Consider the following 19,734-nt stretch of genomic DNA (forward strand, 5'->3'; position numbering starts at 1 on the left):
TAGAAGGAGCTTTGTTGGCAGAGTAATGTCTCTGCTTTTTAATATGCTGTCTAGGTTGGTCATAACTTTTCTTCCAAGGAGCAGGCATCTTTTTAATTTCATGGCTGCAGTCACCATCTGCAGTGATTTTGGAGGCCCCTCCAAAATAAAGTCTGTCACTGTTTCCACTGTTTCCCCATCTATTTCCCACGAAGTGATGGGACCAGATGCCATGATCTTCGTTTTCTGAATGTTGAGCTTTAAGCCAACTTTTTCACTCTCCTCTTTCACTTTCATCAAGAGGCTCTTTAGTTCCTCTTGGCTTTGTGCCCTAAGCGTGGTGTCATCTGCACATCTAAGATTATTGATATTTCTCCCAACAACCTTGATATCAGCCTGTGCTTCATCCAGTCTGGCATTTCACATGATGTACTCTGCATATAAGTTAAATAAGCAAGGCAACAATATACAGCCTTGATGTACTCCTTTCCCAATTTGAAACCAGTCCATTGTTCCATGTCCAGTTCTAACTGCTGCTTCTTGACCTGCATACAGATTTCTCAAGAGGCAGGTCAGGTGGTCTAGTATTCCCATCTCTTTAAGGACTTCCCAGTTTGCTGTGATCCACACAAAGTCTTTGGCATAGTCAATGAGCAGAAGTAGGTGTTTTTCTGGAATTCTCTTGCATTTTCTGTGATCTAATAGATGTTGGCAATTTGATCTCTGGTTTGTCTGAAATCTAAATCCAGCTTGAACATCTGGAAGTTCTCGGTTGTTGCTTATCCCAAATTTGGATTCTTGAGCCTGCCTTTTACATTCTCCAAAATCCAGCACTTTTTAACCCTGTTTAACCTTACTTTCGAGCCAAGCTGATTACTTCCAGTGTTCTGAACATGCTGCGTGCATTTTCACCTTTGTGTCCTAGACCTTTCTTTTAGATATATGTAAAGCCTAGCTTGGAGAAGTTTGAGCATTATTTTCTTAGCATGTGAGATGAGTGCAATTATGCAGTAGTTTGAACATTCGTTGGCATTGCTTTTCTTTGGGATTGGAATGAAAACTGATCTTTTCCAGTCCTGTGGCCACTGCTGAGTTTTCCAAATTTGCTGGCATATTGAGTGCAACACTTTCACAGCATCATCTTTTGGGATTTGAAATAGCTCAACCGGAATTCCATCACCTCCACTAGCTTTGCTCGTAGTGATGCTTCCCAAGGCCCACCTGACTTGACATTCCACTTGACTTCACCTTTCCCTCCTCCAACGGATCTTCCCAACCCAGGGATTGAACCCAGGTCTCCCGCACTGCAGGTGGATTCTTTACCAGCTGAGCCACAAGGGAAGGCCATGCTATAATTAAAGCATGTATTATCATAATACACTGTAATTGTTCACGTACATGGATATCAGTTCCACCAGACTGTGGCAGCTCCTCCAGAGTAAGAGTGAAGCATATCTACTTGTATATTCATCTCCCACAGTAACCAACAGAATTCTTACAGACCATATTATAGCTTCAATAAATGTTCCAAGAAATGAGACAAAGTTGTCAGTTACTGTTTTCTCCTCGCTTCTACTCTCTGCAATTTTTATAACTCAGATCTGCTCTGTAGTCAGTTCATGTCAATCCCTAGAACCTGATTCTAGCTCCTTTGGTTATCCATCATCTTCCAATAATTAACTGCAAACTCAGTACTTGAAAAGAATATTCCACAAACACAGGACAGGATCAGGTTTTTACTATCTGCAAGCCATTGTGTTAGAAATGATTTGAAAGGCAAAGTTAAAGAAAACATGGGTTTAAAATCTAAGAAAAAGATCTGTACACAAATAACTGTAGTAAGAGGCTATGACAGCTGCCATCTTAACATAAGTACAAGCAAATTCTAGAACAGTCTGGAGAAGGAAAAGCTCATGCCAGCCTCGGGGGTCACAGAAGCTTTATGGAGGAGGCGCCTTTGGAACTAAAATCAGATGAACAGGATTCCAGTTACATACATCTAAAAGAAAGGTCTAGGACACAAAGGTGAAAATGCACGCAGCCTGTTCAGAACACTGGAAATAATCCAGCTTGGCTCAAAAGTAAGGTTAAACAGGTTAAAAGTGCTGGATTTTGGAGAATGTAAAAGGCAGGCTCAAGAATCCAAATTTGGGATAAGCAACAAGGTCCTATTGTTCAGCACAGAAAACCATATGTAACATCCCATCAAAACCATAATGGAAAATAATATTCTAAAAGGAATATGTGTGTGTATATCTATATGTATAACTGAGTCACTAGGCTGTACAGTAGGAATTAACACAGCACTATAAATCAACCATGTGAAAGTGTCAGTCACTCAGTCGTGTCAAACTCTGTGACTCCATGGACTGTAGCCGGCCAGGCTCCTCTGTCCATGGGACTCTCCAGGCAAGGATACTGGAGTGGGTTGCCATTTCCTTCTCCAAGGGATCTTCCCGACCCAGGGATTGAACCTGGGTCTCCCACATTGTAGGCAGATTCTTTACCATCTGAACCATCAACTATACTTCAATTAAAAAAAAAAAAAAGAATGCAAACTTGATTCCTTGTTTCTTTGTTATCTTCAAGAAAAAAAAAAATTAGTTCCTCTATCCCACGCCTTAATACATTCTACATTTTCTGCCTTTGTTCCTTTTAAGTGCATTTATTGGCCAATATTTTCTGATCTCAAACCCTTCTCCCACATCTTTCCCCTTCCACACCTATGTACAAAACATGGCTACTGGGGTCAGAACTTCTACACAATTTCTTGAGGAGTAAACACAGATTTTGTGGCTATTTCTGAAAAATCTCCTCTCTCATTTCATTGTTACTAAGGTCAGAAACAAATCCATAAAAACATTAAGGGTGACATCACTTCAAGAGGAGTTCACAGCCAGGGTAAAAACATCACTTTTCCTGGTAATCCTTCCTTCGTGCCCAGTGAACCCATAACTCAGGCAACATGCCATAAAGCTCTCTGACACACCACATACCAGAACCTCCAGGCAACGCTGTGGCTAAAAATGCATGGTGAGAGGGCAAAGGTTAGTTTGACCTCCTGACTCGTCCAACCTTAGTTTCACTTTTCTAATCTCACTGGATTCCCTAGAAGCAAACAGTACCTTCTTTCTTACCTGGTAATCTCCTGCTGCAGCTGTGAGACTGAAGGCACGTAAAACACCACTCCAAAATAGACTGTAGGTTCCAACGCGTGCTTATCCAGCTGCTTCTTTAGAGGTTTTTCCAAATCCACCCACCGGCGCTGATTTTGCTTGTTGTAATACCAGAGGCTGAAGTAAGTGATCTGGAAAGAGGGAGAGTCACTGAAGGAGGCAGGAACATACAGGAGAATTTGCCTGCTCTTGTCCGTTACATTTTCATACTGTTCATGGGGTGGGGGAGTGGGCAGAGAGTGAGACGGTTAGATGGCATCACCGACTCAATGAACATGGATCCGAGCCAACTCCCGGAGACAGTGGAGGTCAGAGGAGCCTGGTGTGCTGCAGGGCCATGGGGTCACAAAGAGCTGGACACAACCCAGTGACTGAATAACACCGCACCCATGACCTGGGACCAAGAGACCGCAGTCTCCTATTGCTTCTCTGCTCAGAAAGGGACCACGGCAACACCTAAAGGGGCAGAAAACAACAGGGAGGCGAGCTCTGCCTCTGCAGACACTCATTCCGGAAACAGAGGCGCTGACCTCCTCGGTGGTCCCGTGGTTAAGACTCCACGCTTCCCCGCACTGGGCATGGGTTCAATCCCTGGTTGAGGAAGTAAGATCCCACAAGCCACACAGTCAGGGAAAAAAAAATAGAGGCAAAAGTCAATTACACTTGCACACTATTTCTTGAACCCTGCAGAAAAAATGTCTAGATATCAGAATTCAGCAGATACTACACAATTTTACGTAAGTTCAACAACAACAACAAAATACTGAAAAAATAGTTTTCAGTGAGTTCCCTGGTGGTCTAGTGGTTACGATTCAGTGCTTTCACTGTTGTGGCCTGGGTTCGATGTCTGGTCAGGGAACTGAGATCCTGCATTGTACGGCCAAGAAAAAAAAAAGTTTAGCTTTTAAATATCAAAATATTAAATGTATCATAATTAATATTTTATAATAAGCATAACTGGGGTTCTTCCTAAATTCTGACCAGACAGTCACTATATTCAAATGTGGCACCTATAAATAAATAATTTCATGTAAATACTGTAAATTCTAGTAGTAAAGATGCAATTGCAACAGCCAAAGCAATCTTGAGAAAGAAAAATGGAGCCGGAGGAATCAGACCCCCTGACTTCATGCTATACTACAAAAGCTACGCTCATCAAAACAGTTTGGTACTGGCCCCAAAGCAGAAATACACCTCAGCGGAACAGCACAGAAAGCCCAGAGATACACCCAGGCACCTATGGCCAACTAATCTATGACAAAGAGGGCGAGAGTACACAGTGGAGAAGAGACAGCCTCCTCAGTAAGTGATGCTGGGAACACGGAACAGCTACACGTAAAAGAATGAAATTTAAACACTCTCTAATACCATACATAAAAATAAACTCAAAATGGATTAGACACCTAAATCTAAGGCTGGACACTATTAACTCTTAGCTGAAAACATGGGCAGAACAGTCTCTGCTATAAATAGCAGCAACATCTTTTTTGATTCGCCTCCCAACAAAGATAAATGGCACCTACTGAAGCATAAAAGCCTTTGCACAACAAAAGAAACCATAAGCAAAAAGAAAAGACAACCCACAGAATGGGAGAAAATATCTGGAACTACCATACGGCCCAGCAAGCCCGTTCCTGGGCCTATATCCAGAGAAAACCAAAATTCAAAATGCCACATGTGCCCCAAGTTCACTGCAGCGCTGTCCACAAGAGACAAGACATGGGAGAAGCCTAATCGCCCACTGACAGGAGCAGATAAAGGCGTGGCACACATGCACCGTGGAGCATTACTCGGCCACGAAAAAGACGTCAGGCCGCACGCAGCAACATCAACGGCCCGGAAACCGCCACACTGAGCAACTGTATCAGAGAAAGACAAAATATCATAGGATGCTGCTAACACATGGAATCTAAAAAAGACGAAAAACAGTAAAATGAACTTATTTACAAGACAGAGTCACAGACGTAGAAAAACTTACAATTAATGGGGGGAAAGGGAGGAGGGATAAACTGGGAGATTATATCTATTATATATATATAAAAGATAACTAGTAAGGACATACTCCTTAATATTCTCATGACCTATAGGTGAAAAGAATCTACAAAAGAGTGGATATATGTATAACTGATCCACTTTGCTATACACTTGAAAGTAACACAACATTGTAAATCAACAATATGCCAATAAGAATTATTAAAAAATAAAAATAAACTTAAAAAATGCAAGTGCAATTTTCCTTTGCCCCCAAAACTTCATTAATTACAAATTTATAAAGTAACTGTAACGCTACGGAGATAAATAGACACACATACACAAGAAAAAGCTATAGCTAAGGCAGTAAAATTACTTAAGTGTCCTACTCAGAGGCTTAAGAAAAACGCCCGGATATTAGTATTTAAATCTCAGCTGCCATGTAACAAACTGTTTAAGTAAATCAATCCTAGTGCTGGACTGGTCAACCTGAAAAGGTGCTAATGCATGTAAGGACTGAAATGACAGCCTCCAGCCACGGCTAATATTCACCTCAAAAATCAATTGACAGATCAAGGCAACTGGAAAAATCACTGCTTTGTTCTAGACTCTAGCGTAACACTGCCAAACGGAACTTCCTCTGATGGTTGAGCTGAAGGTATCTGCATTCTCTGGGGATGTGCAATGTGGCTAGTGCAGCTGAGAATCTAATTTCCAATGTCACTTAATTCTAACGGACTGAAATAGCTGCAAACATCTAGTGGCCACTGCATTGTTTCATACAGCTTTAGAGCAACAATAATACAACCAATGATAACATACAGGCTATTTCTTCAACCGTAACCCTCAAAAAATGAGTCTTCAATTTACAGATGGGGGGAAAAAACCCAACATTAAAACATGTCCTCAATATAAACAAATTTACCTTACAATTTTTTTTTTTTTAACAAAGGAAGACCCATACCTTTCAGATGAGTCTATTAGGGGCTTCCAAGGTGGCTCAGTGGTAAAGAATCCGCCTGCCAACACGGTGCAATCCCTGATCCGGGAAGATCCCACATGCCGCAGAGAACTAAGCCCGGGCGCCACAGCTACCGAGCCTGAGCTCCAGAGCCATGGGTTCGATCCCTGATCCGGAAAGATCCCACATGCCGCGGAGCACAGCTACCGAGCCTGAGCTCCAGAGCCTGGGAGCCGCAACTCCTGGGCCCACACGCTACAACTCCCCAACAGGAGAGGCCTGCAGGCCGCAACCAGAGGGAAGGCCCCCCACCCCACTCACAACTCCAGAAAAGCCTGCAGGGCAGTGAAGACCCAGCACAGCCAAAAATAACAGGTGTTTTAAAAAGGAGTCTATTAATCATAGAAACTCGACAAGAGTCAAAAATGTATGTATCCGTTTTCCCTTTATATCCAAATAGCTAGAGCAGTGCAGGAATTCAGCAAACTTTGAATAAAAGAACGAATATTCTCCTGCTTCTCAGCTGTCTCCCAAATTATCACACACGAATGGAATATTCTGAACATTTACTGTGTTGGACCAAGTTCTAAGAACTAGAGCAATATTATAGACTAAATCACCACTATTACCTTATCCAATAGATGTTTGTTGTGTGTGTTAAACTCTAAAACCAGTGTTTCTCCAAATGCTGTCGTTGGACCACCTCTACTGGAATTACCTGGAGCGCAACGAGGCCAACAGAGAGATTAAACTCTCAAGTAATCTCGTACCCACTGAAGTTCGAAGGTCACTGCACTACAGCACGTGGCGCCCCGGCCCCCTCAACGTTATGGAGGAGACAGTCATGTGAACAGCCTACCCTTGAAAAGCTGCATGGAAATCAAATTTTTGAAATCCAAACACACTTTTAATACAGCAGAAAAGTTGAGCCCTTATGGTGTTAATTATTGTCTGAAGTTGTGATTATATTTATGAAATAAAAGGTTATGTGTACGAAAAGAATAGTATCACATTTTTGGAAAACAGGTATTATTCCTATTCCTTCTTTCATCTGAACTGCAACTTACAGAAAACAAAAATCTAGTAACAGGAGGAAGCTGCTGCTAAAGTCCAAAGTTCCTGGGTTTAATTTCTAACGCTTGCTGTGAAGTGGAAAAGTCAATTAGTCCAATTCAGTTTTCTCAACTGTATTAAGGCAATAATACCTCCCTCATAACTCCACCATGAGATCTAAATGCCAAACATATATGACTGCATTTTGCCACTAGAAAACCACCATGTTTTAAAAAGATCAGTTTCACCCACTCTGCCAAACATCAACAAAATCAACTGAAGATCTTGCCAAAAAAAAAAAAAAAACCAAGAAGCCTTCCCAATCACATCTATTTGGTGATTGCCTCACAGTGCACTTCTGTTCACTGTATGGTTTGCGTTCTAGTTTAGATTTGGATCGCATGTACCATGTCTGGTCTATTACACATACCACTGCGACGCACTAAGTTCTACAAATAATTATTTTTTGCCATAAACCCAGAGGCCTGGGCATTCTTTAGGATCTAAAACTGTTTTGGTCATAAAAATTAAAAGGTCTTTAAAATACTCTGTAAACATTACTTTTCCCTTTAAATCTAGTTGGACTTGAATCCTCTGAACACAAAAATTTACACAGAAGTATAAACTATACATCTATTATATAATTTATGAACAGACATTATTATATAAAAATATATGAATAATCTGTTAGCATTCTTAAAAAGCACACTGTAGAAGAAATACACTTTTAATACGTGCTAAGCTTATCTACTTTAGCAATGCATTTATGACTTACGTCACATACATGGATAGAAAACTGAAAAGAAATGCATTTGTGAAACTGCATCATTAGTTTTTTTTACAAATGACATACCTTATAAAGAGGTAGTAAGAACCTTGTGCAAACAGCTGGATATAGACTTAGTAAATTATTAGTTGATTAGCTATTTTAGACACAGGAGAGTCCAAGATATTGGAACATTAACTCCTTTTATAGTGTAGTAAAGTACTTGCCTTGGTACTTATCCCTGTTTTCAAGTGCTATCTTAAGTAGCAGTCAAGGCTAGCCAAAATAAAATTTGCATCATGTAAAATATTTCCAAGGCAGTATTATATTTCTAAAGTTGCTACTAGAAATGTTCATATACATACGGGTAACTAAAACCCCGTAACATTATAATCCTTATATTCAATGCTTTCTTAGAATTTCTACACATAAAGAATGAAATAACAACATGTGATTCCAGAGATTTTACAGTATACTTTGCTTCTAAGATGAGTAGGCAGAATTTGAGCAATAAAATGCTGTGATTAAATCTTCATCAGGCATAGAATTTTCTGTATAAGTCCATTTGGGAGGATTCAGAGACAAGTACAGAATATTTCCTTCCTTACTCTACAGGCCAGCATTATCCTGATACCAAAGTCAGACAATAGTCACCACCTGAAAAGAAAACTATGGACCAATATCCCATATAATTATAGATGCAAAAATCCTCAACAAAATACTAGAAAACTGAACCCAAAAGCATACTATAAAGATTATACACCATGACCAAGCAGGACTCAACCCAGGAGGGCAAGAGTGGTTCAACATACAGAAAACAACCCACGTGATATATCAATATTACGTATGTGAGGGGAGAAAAAAAACAAGTCCTCTCAATTGACACAGAAAAAGCAACTGGCATAGAAAAAGCAACTGGCAAAACCCAACACCTCATTATAAAAAATAAAAAAAAAAACTAGAAAAGCAAGAGAACTCTCCAAAAGCATTTATGAAAAACCCACAGTTACCATCACATTGAATGGTAAAAAACTGAAAATTTTTTGATCAGAAGAAACAAGACCAGTTATGCCCATGTTCACCACTGCTAGTCAACACTGTAATTGGACCTCCTAGCCAAAGCAATTAAGTAAGAAAATGAAAGGCATCCAAACTGGAAAGGAGGAAGTGAAAGTATGTCCATCCACAGATGACATGATCTTATGTATTTTTTAAAAATCTCTAAGATGTCTCTACCAAAAAAATCAAACAGAAAATAAGCGAACAAACAAAAATACTAGAGTCAATAAAGTCAGCAAAGTTGCAGGGTTCAAGATCAACATGCAAAAACCAGTATGGATTCCATGTACCCACAAAGGAAAATTCAAAAAGGAACTTAAGCAAACAGTTCCATTTATAATAGCATCCAAACAAATGAAATACTAAGAAATAAGTTTAAACAAGGAAGTGAGAAGATGTGCGTACTGAACAATACAAAACATTGCTGAAAGAAATTAAATGGAAATACATCGTGTGTTCACTGACTGGAACACTTAATATCATTAAGACAGTAAGACTACCCAAAGTAATTCAAAGGCAACCCCTATCAAACTTTCAAGAGCCTTTTTCACAGCGATGGAAAAGCCAATCCTCAAATTCATGTGAATTTTAAGTGGCCCTGAACAGGCAAAACAATATCAAAAAAGAACAAATTTGGGAGACTCACATTTTATCATTTTAAAACTTACTACTAAAGCTACCATAATCAACACAGCGAGCTACCAGTATAAGGAGAGACGTTTAGACCAACGGTGTAGAATTAAGTCCAGAGATAAACTCGTGCATTTATGGTAAACTGATTCTCAGTAACAGTGCCAAGACTATTTAGAGGAGAAAACCAGTCTCTCCAACAAATGGTCCTGGGAGAACTGAAGATCCTTAAGAATGAGGTTAGAACCTGACCTCACACAAAATACAAAAACTAACTCAAACTGTGTCAGTGACCTGAATGTTAAGAACTAAACCACAGAGGTTCCCTGGTGGTCCAGCGGTTAAGACTCTACACTTTCAACGCAGGGGGCACTGGTTCAATCCCTGGTCAGGGAACTAAGGTCCCACATACCTCATGGCACAGCCAAAAAATAAAACATAAAAAAAAAAAAAAACACTAAACCATAAAACTCCCTAGAAGAAAACATAGGAGTAAATCTTCATGACCATGAATTTGGAAATAAGATTCTTAGACATGATACCAAAAGTATGAGTAACAAAGCAAAAAAAGGATGCATTTGACTTCATCAAAATTTAAAACTACATGCATCAAAGAACCAAAATCAAGAAAGCAAACAAGACAACCTATAGAATGGGAGAGAACTATCTTCAAATCTTGTATTTTCTAAGGGTCTAGAATCTAGAATACATAAAGAATTCACACAACAGTGAAAAGACAAACAATCCAATTTTTTAAAAAGGCAAAGGACTTGAATAAATATTTCTCCAAAGAACATATACAAACGGCCAAGAAACACATAGAAAAAAAGCTCAATCCCCATTAGTTAAATCCAACTCAGAACCACAGTGAGATACCACTCCACACCCATTAGGATGGCTATAACTTAAAACAGAAAATAAGTGATGGTGAGGAAGTGGAGAAATGAAAACCCTTGCACACTGCCGGTGAGAATGTAAGATGCTTCAGCTGCCGCAGAAAACAGTTTGGCAGTTCCTCAAAAAGTTAAACACATAATTACCATGTGACACGGCAGCTCCACTCCTATTTATTTTCCTGCAAGAACTAAAAATAGGTGCTCAAACAAGTATTTAATACATGTATACACACGTCTATAGCAGAAGTATTGGCAATAGCCGAAAAGGTGGAAACAACTCAAATGTCTATTGGCAGAGGAAAAGAAAAATTATGGAATTATACATATAATGGAAGATTATTCAGTCATTTTTATAAAAGACAGATACATGCTACAACATGGATAGGCCTCAAAAACATTACAGTAAGTGAAAGGAGGAGAAGGGGACGACAGAGGATGAGATGGTTGCATGGCAGCACCAACTCGATGGACATGAGTTTGAGTAAACTCCAGGAGCAGGTGATAGACAGGGAGCATGGCGTGCTGCGGTCCACGGGGTCAAAAAGAGTCGGACACGACTGAGCGATAGAAATGAAAGGAGACAGACACGAAAGGCCACATATTGTGTGATTCCATTTAAAGGAGATATCCATAAAGACAGAAAGTAGAGGCGGAAGTAGGGAGGAACGGGGAGAAACTGCTTACTAGGGAGGCGATGCCCATTTCGGGTAATAAAAGTGTGCTGGAACTAGACAGAGGTAAGACTGTGAATGGAATAAACGCCATCGAACAGTTCACTTTGAAATGGTTAGCTTTCCGTTGTGTTAAGTTTCATCTCAAAAAGTTATTTTTGAAGAATCAGAACCACTCATACTTAAAATCAAAATACAGAATTTTTAAACTTTATTTTCAGGGGAGTTCCCTGGCTGTCCAGTGGTTAAGACATCACACTTCCATTGCAATGTGTCCAGGTTCAATCCCTGGTCAGGGAACTAAATTTCACAAGCTGTGTGGTGCAACCAAAGGTGGGGGGGAAATGATTTTTAAATGTTTATATACATCAAATTCAGTTTATCTGACAAAGTCTAGGGGGAAAAAATGAACCAGAAATAGATGAACCTAGCTATGAGTTAATTGTATTTCTATTTTCTAACATCTGTACTTAGGTAAAGATTTTGGTACAGTTTGACAAGTTCCTGACAAATGCAATTATCTGAACAGAAACGAAAAACACTGAATAGGCAAAAATGTGACTGAATAATGAAAGACTTGTCAAAATGGAAGTAATACAGTATATACCCTTGACAAAGAAGAAAAATATCTCCTTTCTCTTTTATGGAATTTTTTGAAACTTTATTTTACACATACTTGTAATGAGTTTAATAACTTGGTTACCCAATTAAAAGCAGATTAAAAGCGGACAAATGAAAGGGAAAAGACTTAAACAGCATGTTGGCAGGAGCAGGAGGTGATAGGTAACACTCTTTTACCAACAGAGAACACATACAAACAAGTCCTTTCGAAGTACATTATAAAGAACTACAAAGAAAGTAGTCTGGAGTTATTTCTCAAAGGAACAAATTCACTCTAAACATTAATTAGTCATGTATTTAATAACAACCACTGTTGATAATAATTAGTCAGTGTCCTTTTGTTTAAGATGGGTAGGGAAGTTCATAAACCTTTCTAAAGACTGGCACTGGTCTTTTGGACCAAAGAGTTCTCCTTGATTATAGGCAAAGTTAGTTATTTCATTTCCCAAATATAGATAGAAAATTAATACATTTTATTACAGCTTTCAGTACTTAAGCCACCTGTGGCTTCACTTCTTCACTTGAAAGTTCAGCCGTATTTTCCAAAGCCAATTTTGCTGTTTGAGGGAACTGCTGGTATGTCCACTTCCTCCAGGGGCCACGCTTGTGACTCCCACAGCTGCCACTAGCAGGGGCAGTGCCAAGAGCACAGACCCACGGTCCAAAGGCTTGGTTCTGAATCCTGGCTCCCCCACTCATCCGCTCCTGAGCAAGTCACTTCCTCACTGAGTCTCAGCTTAACCTCAGGGAAAATAACACAACATACCCTGCCTTTCTCAGGAAGCTGTACAGAAGTATTCTCTAAGTCATAACTGGGCTGAAAAAACTTGGGTGTTGTTTTGTTGTTGAGTAGCTAAGTCGTGTCTGATTCTTTCCAGATCCCATGAACTGTAGCCCACCAGGCCCCTGTGTCCATGGGATTTCCCAGGCAAGAATACTGGAGTGAGTTGCCATCTCCTTCTCCAGAGTATCTTCCTGAATCGCAATCTCCTCTAGGGATCAAACCCATGTCTCCTGCATTGCAAGCGGATTCTTCACCACTGAGCCACCAGGAAAAGGCCAAACGTAAACTTAGCAGGTAGGATCTCTTTAGGTGTGTCTGAGAGCAAAACACAAAACCTGAGTCAAGAATGCTTCTTCCCTGAAAACAAAACTGCTCAAATAATATTCAAACTAATGCATTCCATTATAATGTTACCAGGACTTTTTTTTTTTTTTTAAGTTCAAAACTTTGCTTACGGCAAGCTCCCTGTAGGCCTTAAATTTCAACCAATCATTACTTGGTCTAGGTATTTCTTAGAATCATATGTCTTCTCTTTCTTGAGTCCAAATGTTTGGGTTATGCATGTCCTGTACTGTTTATGGGCTTAGTCTAATTGTACTAATTTCCCTATAAACCAGCCTTTACTAATTGGCTTTTGGTTCACACCTCCCACCACTCCTTACCTAATTAACCACCCAATACCTTTCCCAATAAGAAACTGTACCTCCACTTGGCTGCTTTTTCTCCACAGCTCTGTCTCTCCCACTGTGACCAAAGCAAGCTGACCTGACCTGTGGGAAACTGATTCCAATAGAAACATCTGAACTTCCAGGATCCTCTGGATCAGCTCTCAATTATTGGGACTTCCTTGGTAGTCCAGTGGCTCAGACTCCACAGTCCAATTCACAGGGCCCGGGTTTAGCGATGCTCAGGGAACTAGATCCCACATGCCACAACCAAGAGTTTGAACGTCGCCACTAAAAAAGATTTTGCGTGAAGCGACAAAGATGGAAGACCCAGTGCAGTCAAGTCACCTTTTTTGAAATTCTCAATTATCTGAACAACTTTTGTGAACCTTCTTCATTGCCTATGCATATATGCACCCTTTCCTACTTTGTTCCGAACAAACGTTATCAGTAGTTTTCATAAAGTTATTCAATGATTTCTTCAGGGCTATCTAAATGTTTCATAGCAATTCCCTAAAAGTGTACAGATAACTGTGCCTGTTATGTGAGCTACAGTAAAAACAAGCTACACAGTTACAAAACCTGGCTTCTTTCCAGACATGACGTGGTTGACTTACTTTCAACGAACTAACATTTACTCTGAGAACAAGGTGATTTTGATAACCCAGCTTTCTGCTACCAGATGAAAAGGTAGTTTACAAACCTTAGAGCTTCCATAAAAGGTGCAGGGCCCCCAAATCGCAGTCGTTTAAAGAGATACCAGCTATTATAAGCAGGTCCAAATCCTGTCAGAATGTAAACCCCTTCCAAATCCAAGTCACTTCTTGTCTAATTATTTTAAGAGTCTCTTAGTTGTACTATTTTTAAAGCAGAGGGACATACAAATTAGCCAGAGGGTTTTTTAAGCCACTGATGCACTGTTTGATAAAAGTTAATCCCATATAAAATTGCAACTATAATTTTATCCTGATGCTTTTCTTAGACTAGGCAGGAGTCAGAAGGCTTTTCATCAGGAGAAAGATGAGAAGAGATAGCACTAGATAAAGCCTGTCCCTAGCAGAGATCATGTAACCAGGGTAGTTAACGAGTATTAACCTAATTCAAGGCTAGAGACTTAGCTCTACACCACGTGTGCCACAGGTAATGAAGCACAGCACGTCTTCCTTTCGACACACAGTGTGGTGGTCACAGCGCCTCAAAGCAGACAGCACTCTTTTCTTTTCTGTTTAATTTCAATCCGGTTTCTCCTGTCATTGGTCAGGTACTATATTATCCATTTCACAGCCAAGGTTATAATATATGACATCACTGTACTCTACACATGTGAGGACTCAAGAAGGTAACAATCCAAAGTACACCTTAATCCTGAAATTATACTGAAACGTACTCAACCGACGCCCAAGTGACTGAAGTTCTCAAATGATCAGTGCTGGAGCATTTAATTTCCAGGAAAAGAAGAAAATGGTAAACCACTTTCTTGAAAGAAAGTCCAGGGCATGAACTGTCTACATACTATCTATATAGAGGACGGCTCGTATCTTTTCCGTTTACCATCCTGGATAAAAAGATGCTATGAAGGAATAATGATCCTGAAACGCAGTAAGATCACTCTTCAAAAAATATACTGTACTTTCTAAGAGAAATGGACCAATGTCTTAGGAAGATTCACCTACTCCTTCAGTGAAGACTGACTATCTCCTGTGTGTCAGACACTGTCCCGGGTGGAAGGCAGGTACAGCAGTGGACAGAGCAACACAATTTCTACCCTCTCGTAACTTGCACGATAGCAGGAGGAGAAAGACAAGCAAGACTACCTGGAAAGTTAGATGGTGACGAGTGCAGCAAAGAAAGATATCCAATTATAAGACTAAAATGTCAAACATTTTTAAAGAGTAAGCTAGAATTAAATGGGAAATTTCGGTTCATGTAACAATTCACCATGCAAAAGTGAGAGAAATAACTGAGATGTTACTGCGCACACTTTCAACATCCAAGGCTGAGGTTCTCTATGTGTACTACCACATACAAGGGCACTTTGTTTCAGGCCCACGCAGCTGAGGGTAAGACAGACTCTGCCATTCTTCAGTCACTTTAGTTAACTAGTTTCTTCTACTGCGGACTCCTTACTTATATCCCATTCTAAGAAATGAATTCACTTTAGTTCAGTCCTTCAGTCGTGTCTGACTCTTTGCGACCCTGTGGACTGCAGCACGCCAGGCCTCCCTGTCCATCACCAATTCCTGGAGTTTACTCAAACTCATGTCCATTGAGTCACTGATGCCATCCAACCATCTCATCCTCTGTCATCCCCTTCTCCTCCTGCCTTCAATCTTTCCCAGCATCAGGGTCTCTGCAAACGAATTAGCTCTTCGCATCAGGTGGCCAAAGTACTGGAGTTTCAGCTTCAGCATCAGTCCTTCCAATAAACATTCAGGACCGATCTCCTTTAGGATGGACTGGCTGGATCTCCCTGCAGTCCAAGGGACTCTCAAGAGTCTTCTCCAACACCACAGTTCAAAAGCACCCATTCTTCGGAGCTCAGCTTTCTTTATAGTCCAACTCTCACATCCATACATGACCACTGGAAAAACCATAGCCTTGACTAGACGGACCTTAGTTGGCAAAGTAATGTCTCTGCTTTTGAATATGCTGTCTAGGTTGGTCATAGTTTTTCTTCCAAGGAGTAAGCGTCTTTTAATTTCATGAGTGCAATCACCATCTGCAGTGATTTTGGAGCCCCCAAAAATAAAGCCTATCACTGTTTCCATTTTTCTCCATCTATTTGCCATGAAGTGATTGGACAAGATGCCATGATCTTAGTTTTTTGAATGCTGAGTTTTAAGCCAGCTTTTTCACTCTCCTCTTTCATTTTCATCAAGAGGCTCTTCAGTTCCTCTTCGCTTTCTGCCATAAGGGTGGTGTCATCTGAATATCTGGGCTTATTGGTATTTCTCCCGGCAATCTTGATTCCAGCTTGCACTTCATCCAGCCCAGCATTTCACATGATGTACTCTGCATAGAAGTTTAATAAGCAGGGTGACAATATACAGCCTTGACGTACTCCTTTCCCGATTTGGAACCAGTCCATTATTCCATGTCCAGTTCTAACTGTTGCTTCTTGACCAGCACACAGATTTTTCAGGAGGCAGATAAGGTGGTCTAGTATTCCCATCTCTTTCAGAATTTCCCAGTTTGTTGCGATTCACACAAAGGCTTTGGCATACTCAATAAAGCAGATGTTCTTCTGGAACTCTCTTGCTTTTTCTATGATCCAGTGGATGTTGGTAATTTGATCTCTGGTTCCTCTGCCTTTCTAAACCCAGCCTGAACATCTGGGAGTTCTCGGTTCACATGCTGTTGAAGCCTCGCTTAGAGAATTTTCAGCATTACTTTGCTTCCGTGTGAGATGAGTGCAACTGTGCAGCAGTTTGAACATTCTCTTTGTTCAAATCTCCGAAATTTGGGCCTTTTGGGGCTTGCTTATTAGCTTAATTCACAAATGCCTGTTTTAGGGCAACGGATAAATGGTAGCTGTTCTCTTCTTATTGACAGTGAAAAAAGATAACCTCAGTCTAATTTGGCCATATTACAGTCTTTATATTTCAATTAAGTCACAGGAAAAGTTTTTTTCACATTTTCTTGAAGTATTAGTTACTCCTTCTCTCTTGTCTCACCACGAGCAATACTTTTAGTTGTAACCACGTAACGTAAACAAGAAAAGAAGGGCTGAAATGGGCTTATTTAGGAACAGCTGCTTATTTTCCTGACATTCACTCCTGTCAGGCTATATCATAGCTGTTTCACTTAGAGAACAAACGTATGGTTACTGGAGCGAGGGCAAAAGCAGGGGGTGGGGACAGTTAGGGAGTTTGGGATGGTCACGGACACACTATTTTAAATATAGCAGTGTGTACAGGCTGTATTTACAGGACCTACTGTGTGGCACAGGGAACTCTGCTCAACGTCATGTAGGAGCCTGGACGGGAGGGAATTTGTGGGAGAATGGATACAAGTATATGTATGGCTGAATCCCTTCGCTATTCACCTGAAACTATCACAAGCTGCTTGTTAACTGGCTATACCCTAATACAAAACAAAAAGTTTTTTTAAAAGTTACAGCTGTTCCATGTTATACTGAAAGGGTTATGGGGACTTCCCTGGTAGTCGAGTGGTTAGAACTCAGGGCTCCCACTGCAGGCGGCATGCATTCAGTCTCTGATCAGGGAACTAAGATCCCACATCCCAGGCGATCATGGCCAAAAGACAAAGAAATGCTGATGCGGGGGAAGGCCACAGAGAGAGAAAGGGAATGAGAATGGGGAGTTTAAAACTATCCATGAATACGGTCACGGTTAACATCTATTGTCTAAAAGAACGTTACCCCACGTATTTTCCACTGCCTTAAAAAAAAAATACAACCGCTCCACTGCCATTAAACTAGTATTACCACGAAAGAGCTGAAGATTTTTAAAAAATCAGGGAAATTACTTTCCTGGTTAAAATCCTAATTATGCATGTGAAGAATATCAGACTTCTGTTACAACAAGCTATGTTTGCTTCTTCATTAATCGAGGGAGTTTGAAAACCATGGTTTCATCATACAAGAACTAATCTTTTCCCTTGCATATTTATTAGGTGTTTTTCTACTTTTAACAAATACTTCTTCCATAGACACAAATACTCCAAGAAAAGAATAAAAGTGTATCCCTTTCTAATGTAAAAAAGCTATTTCCCCTTTTTTATCAATAATATGAAGTTCCATGTAATAAAGGCCACACTCAAGGGTCTAATGGATTTCCTTTTAATCGAAGCTGTTCATTGAGGATCAAGGAATGGGGTAGGGGATGGGGAGTACTTAACTCAGAAACACACACTCAATATTTTTTAATTGTTTAAGTACCATAATGCCAGTTATATTTTATTCCAAGAAGTGCTACTTAAAAATATATACAAGGGATTTCCCTGGTGGTCCAGTGGCTAAGAATCAGAGCTCCTAATGCAGGGGGCCCAGGTTCAACCCCTGATCAAGGATCACAGCATGCCACAACTAAGACCTGGTACAGTCAAATAGATAAATATAAATACATAGATTTCTTTTTAATATATACAATATTTTCATTTCACTCAGAAGCAGAAGAGAATGAACAAGCCACTAGTATGTATGTGCTACTAAGGATAACAGGAACTGTTCTCTATTCCTATATCCAACTACCGTATATTCAGGGAATATAATGGCTAAAATAAGGAATATAATGATAAAAGTCTCAATTAACAACAACAAAAAAAAACAAACAGGGACTTCCCTGGCAGTCCAGTGGTTAGGATTCTGCTCTTCCAGTGCAGGGGACTCAGGTTTGATCCCAGATCAGGGGACTAAGGCCCCACACGCCGCATGATGTGGCTAAAAACCAAAGTTTAAACGATAGAAACATGACTTGCAGAAGAATTAAAGATGGAATAACAACGTGCGTGGCACTGTCCCCACGCCCGTAATTCACAGATGGTAGAATGGTTACACTTGGCTGGTGGGAGGAACCGCTGTAGCAGACTGAAAGACACCTGTGCACAGAGCAGCTGAATCTCAGTGACCCGGCTTCAACAATAAAGGCAGCAAGAGCTTCAGCAGGCTCCCCGGCTCCACCACTGTTTCTTGCCTGGAGGCAGACTCTGACTCTAGAAGCCCCCAAGTCCGGCCAACAGCACTGCGGCCAGATCTTGCTTTGGAAAACCTCTCAGCGGCAGCTCTCCTGGGCTGTATTTCAGCAGACTGCAGCTTCCAACTCTGCCAGGGAACAAGCTCGCAAGAGGCTTCCTATCAAGCGGCTCTGCGCTCAGCATTTCAGATGTTCCGAACCACGCCTCGAGGCCTGATCGTGATTCACGCTCCTTCTCAGGCTTTATCTTTCCTTGCCTGATGCAACTTCAACATCATATTTTAAGCAAAATAGACTGTAGTAATTAAAATAAAAGATAACACATTTCAAAAGTACTTAAAACAATCTCCATCAGATTTGGGAGGCTGCAACTCTTACAAACGGCCCTTAAGGGCATGAGCTCGGTGCAGGCCACCTGTCACTGGCCCCAGGTTAACTACAGAGGGGAAAGGTGCTGATCAGGGAGCCGGAAGCACTATTAACCGCAAGTTTACTCGACACCTGTTGGCCTCAGTTCACCCCACCTACAAAATGGGCATGAGACTGCCTCCTTCATAGGGCTGGTAGGGATCGAAATAAACAGAAACATTTAAAGGGCTGAGAACACGCAAGAGTAAGTCCTCAAGTAACATTAGCTCTGGTTATCAGAGTTTAAGTCCCCTGAAATAGTATAAAATTTCTCATTACGTCTTCTGTAGCATAGAAAATTCTATACTTAAGTGCTAGCCCTTCAGTAACAGGGCTTTCTCTCTGGCAACTTTTCCTTGTCTTTCCCTTTCTTTCCTTTTAAAATAAATTATTTAAAAATATATAATGACTGGATTGTTTTTCTTTACGAGAATGGCAAT

General features: G+C 40.5%; 1 protein-coding gene across 2 annotated transcripts in view; it reads right to left on the reverse strand.

Moving 5' to 3' along the window:
• Positions 1–19,734, reverse strand: part of PTPN21 (protein tyrosine phosphatase non-receptor type 21) — a 75,536-nt gene that overhangs the window by 38,944 nt on the left and 16,858 nt on the right. For both annotated transcript variants that reach the window (XM_069597207.1, XM_069597208.1), the window contains exon 3: positions 3,117–3,286. In XM_069597207.1, the coding sequence (XP_069453308.1) occupies positions 3,117–3,286 (170 nt within the window). The remainder of the gene's footprint in view (positions 1–3,116; positions 3,287–19,734) is intronic.

Source organism: Ovis canadensis, chromosome 7 (genome assembly GCF_042477335.2).
Source record: "Ovis canadensis isolate MfBH-ARS-UI-01 breed Bighorn chromosome 7, ARS-UI_OviCan_v2, whole genome shotgun sequence".
NCBI lineage: Eukaryota > Metazoa > Chordata > Mammalia > Artiodactyla > Bovidae > Ovis > Ovis canadensis.